Here is a 12,081-nt window from a genome sequence, read left to right as displayed (position 1 = left end):
AAGCAATAAAAGCAACAATCTAAAAGATGTCAAAACGCAAAGGAGAAGAGGTGGGTTTTCAGAAGCGATTTAAAAGCAGACAGTGTGGCGGCCTGTCTGATGTGCAGGGGCAGATCGTTCCACAGTGCGGGAGCCGCTACAGAGGAAGAAGAGTCGCCTCTGAGCTTAGACCTGGTTCTGGGCACATTCAGGAGCAGTTGATCAGCTGACCTGAGAGGGCGGCTGGGCGTGTAGCAGCTCAGAAAGACATGCCATGCCATTAAGGGATTTAAAAGTCAATAAAAGGATTTTGAAATGAATCCTAAAATGTACGGGCAGCCAATGGAGCGAAGCCAAAATGGGGGAAATGAGCTCATATATATATATGCTCTGGAGGTGTGAGTACTGACTTGAATCTGACGGGGGTCAGGAAGTTGAGCAGGTGGAAGAGCTCCTCCAGGTTGTTCTGCAGAGGAGTGCCGGTCAGCAGCAGCTTGTGTTGCAGAGGGTAGTTGTTCAAGATGCGAAAGAACTAACAAAAGACATGGAGGAAAAATACGTTCAATTTTAGGTATTAAACGTAATAATAAAACTCAACAACATACAGAAGACCTGAGGGCGACACAGCATGTTTATACTTTAAGACTCAACTCAAGACCCAGCTTTTAAATGTGGCTTTCAATTGAAATGTAACATAACGTAAAATAACGTAACATTAAGTAACCTAACAAGACGTAACGTAGCGTAACATAACGTGATGTAACATTACGTTTTAGTGAGTCCTGTGTTTATTGACGTCTGTTTGCGTTAAGTGTTTGTATTGATCCCAGGGTTATGTGTTGCTCTGCTCATAAACTAGGACTTTGTACTTTTTGTTACCTTCTGTGTTTGAAAAGTGCTACATAAATAAAGTTTGATTGGTGAGTTAGAATGATCATGTGCAACACAGCAGCAATGCAGGTGTTGTGAAATATACACACATTGAATTGAAATGTATATAAATCAGATCTGCATTTGAAATTAGGGCTGCAATTATTTTTGTATGATCTAAAAAGTTAAATATATACATGTTGACAGTGAAAGTTAAATATAAGTGCTGTGCGTTTGTATTACCTTGGACTGGTTGTTTTTGAGCCGGTGGGCCTCGTCCACCACCAGGCAGGCCCACTCGATGGAGCCCAGCACGGCCTGGTCGATGGTGATCAGCTCGTAGGACGTCAGCAGGACGTGGAACTTCACCGTGGAATCTTTCTGTAAAACACAGAGACAGGGGGACAAACGTTCAGCTGTGAAACACGGGACAGAACAACATACATAGACTGCAATTGTCTCCACTATTAATATAAAGTACCACAAGTTTAAGGTCCCCTATTATACTGTTTTTCATCATATAGGGCTCAGATATACAGAGCCTGTCTCTGATTGGCTGAAACACCAAACAGATCATTGCAGCATTACCCATAATCCCCTCTGTTTCAGCCCTGTTTCCAAAGTGCTGATTCTCTGTCTGTTACTTTAGATGAAAATAAGGAGCCCCTCCCCACGCCCCTCTGAGAGACATTTGGTTACAAAGAACACAATGGTGCTCTAGGAGGAGATTCAGGTGATAAGGTGGGGTGGGTGGGGGGGTTACCTTGGTTGGTGATTGGCTGATGGTTACACAAGACAAACATCGTTATGACATCATAAAGTGTCCAAAATCTGAACAGGTTTTTATAGAAATGGATCAGGACAAAAAGAGAGAGAATCTTTGTTCCTGAAACTTTCAGAGTCTCTTTCCACAGAGGGGACACATGTTGATGTAGAAGAGACATGAAGAAGAGGGGACACATGTTGATGTAGAAGAGACATGAAGAAGAGGGGACACATGTTGATGTAGAAGAGACATGAAGAAGAGGGGACACATGTTGATGTAGAAGAGACATGAAGAAGAGGGGACACATGATGTAGAAGAGAAGGGGACTACATGTTTGATAGAAGAGACATGAAGAAGAGGGGACACATGTTGATGTAGAAGAGACATGAAGAAGAGGGGACACATGTTGATGTAGAAGAGACATGAAGAAGAGGGGACACATGTTGATGTAGAAGAGACATGAAGAAGAGGGGACACATGTGATGTAGAAGGAGACATGAAGAAGAGGGGACACATGTTGATGTAGAAGAGACATGAAGAAGAGGGGACACATGTTGATGTAGAAGAGACATGAAGAAGAGGGGACACATGTTGATGTAGAAGAGACATGGAAGAAGAGGGGACACATGTTGATGTAGAAGAGACATGAAGAAGAGGGGACACATGTTGATGTAGAAGAGACATGAAGAAGAGGGGACACATGTTGATGTAGAAGAGACCATGAAGAAGAGGGGACACATGTTGATGTAGAAGAGACATGGAGAAGAGGGGACACATGTTGATGTAGAAGAGACATGAGAAGAGGGGACACATGTGATGTAGAAGAGACATGAAGAAGAGGGGATACATGTTGATGTAGAAGAGACATAGAACAAGAGGGGACACATGTTGATGTAGAAGAGACATAGCGAAGAGGGGACACATGTTGATGTAGAAGAGACATGGAAGAAGAGGGGACACATGTTTGATGTAGAAGAGACATGAAGAAGAGGGGACACATGTTGATGTAGAAGAGACATAGAAGAAGAGGGGACACATGTTGATGTAGCAGAGACATGGAAGAAGAGGGGACACATGTTGATGTAGAAGAGACATGAAGAAGAGGGGGACACATGTTGATGTAGAAGAAGAGACATGAAGAAGAGGGGACACATGTTGATGTAGAAGAGACATGAAGAAGAGGGGACACATGTTGATGTAGAAGAGACATGAAGAGAAGAGGGGACACATGTTGATGTAGAAGAGAAAGAGACATGAAGAAGAGGGGACACATGTTGATGTAGAAGAGACATGAAGAAGAGGGGACACATGTTGATGTAGAAGAGACATGAAGAAGAGGGGACACATGTTGATGTAGAAGAGACATGGAGAAGAGGGGACACATGTTGATGTAGAAGAGGACATGAAGAAGAGGGGACACATGTTGGTGTAGAAGAGACATGAAGAAGAGGGGACACATGTTGATGTAGAAGAGACATGAAGAAGAGGGGACACATGTTGATGTAGAAGAGACATGAAGAAGAGGGGACACATGTTGATGTAGAAGAGACATGAAGAAGAGGGGGACACATGTTGATGTAGAAGAGACATGAAGAAGAGGGGACACATGTTGATGTAGAAGAGACATGAAGAAAGGGGACAACATGTTGATGTAGAAGAGACATGAAGAAAAGGAAAAGAAGAGGGACACATGTTGATGTAGAAGAGACATGAAAGAAGAGGGGACACATGTTGATGTAGAAGAGACATGAGAAGAGGGGACACATGTTGATGTAGAAGAGACAATGAAGAAGAGGGACACATGTTGATGTAGAAGAGACATGGAGAATAGAGAGGGGACACATGTTGATGTAGAAGAGACATGAAGAAGAGGGGACACATGTTGATGTAGAAGAGACATGAACAAGTGCATTTTGCATAATAGGTGACCTTCAAAACTGGTGGTTTGGTCTTTGTATTATATGGCAGTATCAATATGTTTATCTACCAGTATAACATTGATACAGGACCAATTAAATGCAGGGCACCAATCAAAACTGACTTCACTGTCATTAATACTCAAAGATATTTAATCAGTTTTTATTTCGTCATTCAAAAATCCCTCAAAACTCACCTTTTCACTCTTGCCTTAACTCCTTATCCACTAACCCCTCGGCCCTTATTCCACCTAGCTTAGCACTTTTTACTTTAGTTGTTATTTTTCTTCTTTACTTGCTTGTAAAGCGCTTTGAGCACCAGGAAAAGCGCTTTCTAAATGACATTAGAATTATTATTATTTGGTGTTATAACTGTCGTGTCAAATTATCATATAATAGCCTTGTACTCTGTTAAACACATACAAGACTAACAATACAATTGAACAGAGACATATGTTGAGGGTTAACATTGCAGGAGGGCAAAGGAAGTGTGAAAGGGGGATTTGCAAATGGCTAAGGACGAGGGGGTTTAATGGTTTAATGGTGGGGATGTTTAGATGATGCCTAAGAGACTTTAAGGGTGGGACCAGTTGGCTTTTCTCTCGACTATATAGTGTGACCGTGAGCTGTGTTCTGGGTGCAGAACTTCTCTGTCCTCTGAGGGTGAAGTAGCTCTGTTCCTGCATTTGAGATCGATGTCACTTGTATATTGACTTTCTTTATTACTTTATTAAATTGAACAAAAGACAAACTTTGTCCATGAATCATTTATCAGTTTCTCTTAAGAATTTCCTCCACAATAACACTTGCTCTACTTTCTCTCTTACCTTCATCTTGGAAGCTTTCTTCCCGCCCCGGATGGCGTTGTCCTCGAAGGAGAACTCGTTCTCCCTGATGACGGCTCGAGAGTCTTTGTCTCCCACGTAGGTCACCACGTACATGTCGGGCGCCCACAGCTCAAACTCCCTCTCCCAGTTGATGATGGTGGAGAGCGGGGCGCTGACCAGGAAGGGGCCTTTGGAGTGACCCTGTATCAGGAGAGAAATCATCATTATAGGAGCCATAAGTTCAAATGTGATATATTATGTGAGCGGTGTATATAGATATATTTGAACATTGTAATCCTATGTTATTATCCATCCATCCATCCATCCATCTTCTCCCGCTTATCCGTGGTCGGGTCGCGGGGGTAGCAGTTCCAGCAGAGAGCCCCAAACTTTTCCTTTCCCTGGCCACATCAACCATACTAATAATACTATGTTATTAGTATTATTATATCATTTATTTAAACCAGCCGTTGTAACATTGACGTTATAGCCGACTGCAGCTGCTGGTAATTAGAAGTGAGAAGGGGAAAAGAATCACGGAGCAATATCGTTTGAAAATAAGTGTTTTGTATTGATATCTTTTGTTTAAGTAAAGAGTCAAACAAACTTTCCTGAGACGTATTTTTGTTGGAGTCAAGCTTAATGCAACTTGTGGATATATCGATTTTTGGATTAGACGGAACTACAAACATTAAAAGGAAAATGTTACGGTGTTTTTATTAGAGTTATTATACGGTTGCTACGGCTTAAAACAAGCTAGATGATGGACTTCTTGAAGACTCACTTAATGCTACTTGGAAGGAAATTTGACGAATACTTTACAACAACCAAAATACACTTAAGAACTTGGGGTTAGGAAAAGTTTTGGGGACAAATGTTTAACACAAATATGACTTATTTGGATCCAGACAAAAATGACATCATTTTAGAAAGTTAACACTTATTAGAGTAGACGTGTACAATTCCAGCTGCAAACTTAATATGAGTAGTTTGTTTTGCTATCCTGATTATATAAACAATAGATTACAATATGAATAGCAAATCATAAAACCCAAAATCGCTTTTCTTTATATTGTTGGGAAGATTCAAAGTGTATTTGTAAGATTGATTTAAGACCTTTTAATACCAATTACGTCCTCCTGTTTAAATTCATTAATTCAATGCCTATTAAGACTTTTTACGGAAGCGCAGAAACCTTGTATGACTGCATTTATATAGTGATTTTATTCAAAGAGAATTACAATTTGCTTTCTTAATTCAGCCGCTGTCTATCCATGAAACAACATATCTCCACAGCTGTATGTGTCCTGCCCTGCCTTTAGGATAGAGTTCCTCACTCAGAAGCCATCCCCTTTATTGGGCAGAGTCACTGTGTGTCGCATGTCTGAAACCCGACACACTGACATTGATTGACAGCGGAGGACAGACCGGACAAAATAGCATCAGCACAACAACACAACAAATGATCGAAAGTCCCAAACAGAAACATATAATATCTAGCCAGTAGAGGTGTAACGGTACACGTACCGAAATTATTCGGTACGGGCCCTTCGGTTCGGTACAGGTGTGTACCGAAGTGTACCGAACGAATATAACGTTAAACGTAAAAAATTGAGAACGTGAACAACTTTTTGGAAGTAATCTCAGGTGCTGCGTCGCAGCATTCAGAGTAACTTGCTCACATTGGGTTCAACGCGTCATAGAGCGAGCAAGTCATTTCATTGGACGAGAGGCATACTATGAGAGCTGGTCAGAGGGATGCGTTCAAATGTAGTCAGTAATTTGAGGAACTGTCGAAAATGAATGACGAACGCAGATAAAGATGAGCTCGAAAATCCTCCAGCATCATTGAAGTCTCCGGTTTGGCAACATTTTGGTTTCGCAGTTACGTTCAAGGATGACGGACAAAGACAGGTGGACCGAACCAAAGCTGTTTGTCGGCATTGTTCAACTAACATTGGTTACGCGGCTGGCAATACATCAAACTTGCACACTCTTGAAAAGGCATCACCCAAACGAGAATATCACCGGTACCAAAAGAAAAAAGACTGAAGTGCAAACCCAACTCCCGCTAGCATGTAAGCCTCCACCACTCGCAGAGAGTTCAGACCGAGCCAAAGCTATTACAAACGCCAAGTATCCTTATGTTGCCATGTTAGCAAAGCGCTACCTGGCTGTATCTGCTACCTCTGTCCCTAGCGAGAGGGTTTTCTCCACGGCAGGAGACTTTGTTAGTGCCAGCAGATCTGCCCTTTCGGCAAGCAATGTGGACAAGTTCATCTTTCTTTAAACAACATGAAAATACAATGACAAGCAAGTCATAATGTCAAACTGGCTGCTTAGGTGCTAGTACAGTTCAAATACAGATTATTTCAGTTCATCGAAATGCTGCACCTTAATGTTTATTTTATTATATTTAGTATTTATTTGAGTGAATACATTATTCACAGTTTAATAATAATAAAAAAATATATATATATGTTTTGTTTTGTGAAAAAAAATTCTGCTGTACCGAAAACGTACCGAACCGAACCGTGACCAAAAAACCGAGGTACGTACCGAACCGAAATGTTTGTGAACCGTTACACCCCTACTAGCCAGGTTTCTTTCTAGTAGATATTGAAAGGAAGCTACTGGGTCCAGTTGTGTTTACAACCACAGCTTCACACACACTATCATGTTAAGGGGCCTACACACCAAGCGGACACCAAAGAACACGTCCTGACGGAACACGACTGTTGTGTCGCCTCACGTCTCGGGCGTCTTGGCCATGTGTCGCACTGGAACACACCGCAAAGACTTCAGCCGACGGCCCAGCAGCACGTACGAACTGCACATGCGTGAGTGGCAATAACTCTCCTTACCAGCAGGCGGCGGTAGTCTGTATTCGTCATTCAAAAGAGGCAACAACCGGAAGACAGGCCGTTTCTCAATGTCGAGGAGGCTTGCTTGGTATCACATGTATGCTGGGCATTTAAACAGTGATTCGGCGCCACTCGATGACGTAGTATGCTTGAAATAGTGGCTCTGGAGCAGCTTTACTCGACATAGAGAAACGGCCACAGACTGCGTGATACACCGAGAGAAGAAGAACAGACTGCGTGATATAAACAAACAACAAATAGCGTGTGCGTTCCATTTTCACTCTACAACGAGAAGCTCACGGGGCTTTCCCGAACCTGCGTCGAGAGCTGGAGTTAAAGGAAATCTCAGATTTGCCTTCTTAATAGTTTGTTTGGGCGACAGGACGCTTATCGACGCCCCGACATCTATCGACGCCGAAAAAATCGGCTTGGTATGTAAGGACCTTTAGCTGTCCTAAACCTCCACTATGCTAACGCTCCTCTCTGTACTGAAGGTTTCAGGTTTCTTTACTGGCATTTTCATATCAGACAGCGATTGGCTGTTGAACATTTCTGACATATCAAATGTAGCTTTGAATTTCAGATTTTAAGGAAGTGCACTGACATTTCCCCTTTCAGCACAATAATGTGTTAACACCTCTCTAATGACGTCAGACCGTTTGGAGGACAGAAACGTAAGAAAAACACGTTTTAAGTCGAGCGGATGTTGTGCTTTTATTTATGTCTTAATGTGTGCATATATATATATTTGTATTTTTGTATTCGGGATTGTGGGAAACGGCATTTCGATCTCTCTGTCTGTACACACAAACTGAAAGATTGACAATAAAGTTGACTTGACTTTGAAATACTGTTCTCACCTCCTTGTACAGTGAGTAGAGGAACACCGCAGTAATAATGTGTTAACACCTCTCTAATGACAAACATATGCAATCAGTTTAGTCAACATCAGACTGTTTTAGAGGAAAAACATGTTTGAATGTGGAGAAACAGGATGATGTGAGTGTGAGTCATTGATAAGTCGGCTACATATGTAATTTGACGCTACTTGTTGCCTGTTGCCACTTGATCCAGTCCACGGGGGTCCTGGGATGGTGCGTTTTTATTAATTTAATTTGTGTACTTTGTGTTTGTTTTGTAAGGGAACTGTTTGTATGTACTTCACGTATGTGTTTTGTACCATGATTTTCTGTGTTTCTACTTAAATAAATAAAACAATTTCATCACAAAAAAACAAGAAAAACATGTTGTAAGTGGAGGGGATGTTTAAATGATGTCCGTACCTCCTTGTACAGTGAGTAGAGGAACACCGCGGTCTGCACAGTTTTCCCTAAACCCATCTCATCGGCCAGGATGGTGTCGGTGGCCTGCGCCCAGGAGAACCGGAGCCAGTTCAGACCCTCCAGCTGGTACGGGTGCAGCGTTCCCCCGGTGCTGTCCAGGTAGTCGGGCTGACGGTCAAACTTAATGGTGGGCTGGAGGGAGAGAAACCAAGAAGAGAATCAAATCTGAGCTGATTCAAGCGGCTTTACTCTGCCACAGGAATGCACTTTACAACGATGCCATATCATATACTGTAATACATTATTATTTTGTTAATGAGAAACTACATATGGCGACAAAGACTGTTTTTAGAAATAAGAAAGTTAGATTTGGTTGCTATAAAGTTTCACAATTATGCTGCAATCACACCGGACGCGATGCGATGTTTGGGGGCGGTGCGATTACATGTAAAGTCAAAATGCAGAGACGCGGGAAGACGCAAATTCGCTCTGACGGCGAGCATGAAGCGGTGGACACGAATTCCGCGGCCTCTCGATTTCAACTTTTTCAACTCGAGCGTCATATTCGCGTGACGCAATCTCGCAGTAGACAATCAGCGGTAAGAATCTCAGCCTGTCGTCACTGACGTTCAACCAGAAAACATCAGCCGTTAGCTCTTAGCACTCAGAGCTCACCGCTCCTCATATCTGTTCAGAAACTAGACAAAAGTTAAACAAGTCCAAACCACAGACTGCCTGTGTCATGGCGAATACAGTCGCTGGTTTATTTAGGTCTGTATAGGCCGTTGTTGTGAGTGTGGACGGTCGGAGCATATATAACGTTAGCTTAGCCAAGCTCCATTAAAAAAACACGCATTTTAAAAGGTGTTTCGCCTGCCGTCTGTCTGTAGACTTGTCAAAGCATTAATTCATGGTTTTTACTAACCGGTATCAGTATGTTGTTACTTCGGCATCATTTAGAAACGTGTATTACAATTAAATCACGGTCAAATATGTTCATCTTGTTGTAGTTGTAGCCCCGAGCTAGCGCGTCTTGTTTGAATGATGCGAGGAAACACAGCTGGCCCTAATGCTGCGTTCACACCGGACGCGATGTGAATATTGGCTTCGCATTAGGGTTACAACTACTGACTACTGTAATTTTTCTGTGGATAATTTTCTCGCTGAATTGATTGAATGTCAGAAAAGGTTTGAAAATACAGAAAAAAAGTCCAAGATTTTATCCATAGCCAAATGTTGAGTTTAATTTGATATAAAACAAGGAAAAGCAGTAAAATGTGCTTATTTGAGGCTGAAAACAGCATTTTGGCATGAACAATTATCATTATTATACGATGAACTACCAAAAAGGGGTTTTCACATTTAGTTTTCTGTCTGTCAACTTATCAATTAGTTACCTAATCGTTGCAGCTCTACAATAAATACTCACATCAATAACCGGGTTAGCAGGTGGCCGCTCCGCCTTCTTAACTTTGACCGTCTTCTTCAGCTTCTTTTGAGGTTTGCCCTCATCACCCATCATCAACTCTCTGAAAACAAAAGACAGTCTGTGAGATAAAAACTCATAGATGCAGAAGAAAGAAGATGCACCTTTTATTACGGCCCGTCCACACAGCAGCGTTAAAAAAATCTTCCAACGCTTCTGCCCATTCACTTTGAATGGGGTGACGTCACGTTGCCTCACTTTTCGCCGAACTGCATTGTGGGGAAGCAAAGCGAAGATTTCCAGGATTTTCAGGATTCAAAAGTTGAGCAATGTTCAACTTTTGAAGCTGAGCTGGAAGCGGTCAGCCAATCAAATCCCGTTTATGCAAATCTGACAGTACAAGCGCTAGCCAATCAAACCGCCTGCAAGCTGGGAGAGACAGAGAGTTCATTTTCTATATTCCTAAAGATGGAGGAGAAGTTAGTTATTGCGGTAGCAAATCACCCGGTTCTTTATGACCAGTCGCTAATAACTTACTGGGATGCAAACCGGAGGAACCAGGCATGGAGGGAGGAGGCAGAGACAGTGGGTGAAACTGGTAGGTTTTCACCTGTTTGGGGATTTTATATCCAGCTTTCTTCGTTTTAACATTGCTATTGCTTTGTATGTCGGGGGCGGGAGATTCATGTGATTGGTTGTTGGTCGCAAAAAATCCCCAAGCTTCAGATACGCCCACCTCCAAGATTTTTTTAACGCGGCTGTGTGGACGTACCGTTACTGTTGTGTAATAGAAGCTTTGAATGAAGAACCAAGCGAGTCTTGTCCAAACTGAACGTGTTTACTTTATATTAATATATATTAACAGTTTCCAACAAGAACGGTAGAAGACGAGGAAAATGCACTCGACATACTCTTATTCATTTCCAAATCATGACAGGAAGGAGAAACAGCAGGACACGTACCTGCACTTCAAAATAAAAGCATTTCCTGTGAAACATTTTACCCTTAACTTTGTCAAGAAGCAAATAAACATGTTTTTTTACTGCCTTAAATAAGAAGATACAACAATTTTGTGTCTGGGGTGCTTCAAAAAACCCAAACCATCAGTATATACATCTGAAATGTTGTCATCGAGCCGTGGTTCTCAAATGGGGGTACGCGGACCCCTAGGGGTACGTTGGAGTACTGCAGGGGGTATGTGAGATTTATTTTGTTAATGAAAAAAAAGATAAATATACCAATTTTAGGAAAAGTAAGGAAGTTTGAGCAGTGTGGGTTTTATATTAACAGAGTTACACATATTTCAAAACGCGAAGTGTAATAACTGCAGGTTGCCTCCCTGTCAGAATGACAAAGATCCTCAGTGAAGCTCAAGCCCATGTTTCTCACTACATTGTAAGTACAACTTATTAAAAAGATCAGTTCAATGCAACTAATGTCGTCTTAGTGTTATTGCATGATGTTAAAATTGGTTTGCCATGAATTTAGTGATGGATTGTAAACATTTGAAATGTAACATTTAAGTGTTTATCAGTTACAATGTTGTTGTTTTAATAAATCAGACACTGATGGTGCAGCGCTGTACTGTACCTCTTTATATAGGCATTTTGTCCCTAACAAATTGTGTTTGCGCTGATCAGGGGGTACTTGGCTGAAGTTTTTTTTCAAAGGGGGTACATTATTGAAAAAGGTTTGAGAATCATTGTCATGGAGCATATCTAACACCAATAATTAAACAAAAATATGTATTTTTCACGAAACTGTGTCTCAGGGCTTCTTCACATTTAAAAACCTATTACATTACATTTAGCTGACGCTTTTATCCAAAGCGACTTACAATAAGTACATTCGACCAGGAAGACACAACCTTGAAGAAAACAGAATCATATAAGTACATCAGGTTTCATAGAGCCAAATTAATGTGTCATACTCACTTAACGGGAAGAAAATCATTTAACTGACGATACGAACCATTTTTACCGAAACAAAACAAGTCTCACAAGAAGCGTCTAAATGAGCCCTGAGCGAAAAAAGGCTAACACACTCTAGGTATAAATACCCTTATATTACATATTGGATCTGCAATTATTAGACACAGAATTGGATTGGTACCTGACCCTTATTGTTCATGCTGTCCCCAGAGAACCATT

General features: G+C 41.5%; 1 protein-coding gene across 1 annotated transcript in view; it reads right to left on the bottom strand.

Moving 5' to 3' along the window:
• chd4b (chromodomain helicase DNA binding protein 4b) overlaps positions 1-12,081 on the bottom strand; it is a 68,557-nt gene that overhangs the window by 33,734 nt on the left and 22,742 nt on the right. The window contains 5 exon segments of the mRNA XM_034224869.1: positions 390-511; positions 1,093-1,230; positions 4,359-4,559; positions 8,506-8,697; positions 9,935-10,034. Of these exon segments, the coding sequence (XP_034080760.1) occupies positions 390-511; positions 1,093-1,230; positions 4,359-4,559; positions 8,506-8,697; positions 9,935-10,034 (753 nt within the window).

This window comes from Gymnodraco acuticeps, unplaced genomic scaffold, assembly GCF_902827175.1.
Source record: "Gymnodraco acuticeps unplaced genomic scaffold, fGymAcu1.1, whole genome shotgun sequence".
NCBI classification, from domain to species: domain Eukaryota; kingdom Metazoa; phylum Chordata; class Actinopteri; order Perciformes; family Bathydraconidae; genus Gymnodraco; species Gymnodraco acuticeps.
Note: the sequence above shows the minus strand (reverse complement) of the source record. Positions and strands in the feature narration are given on the sequence as shown.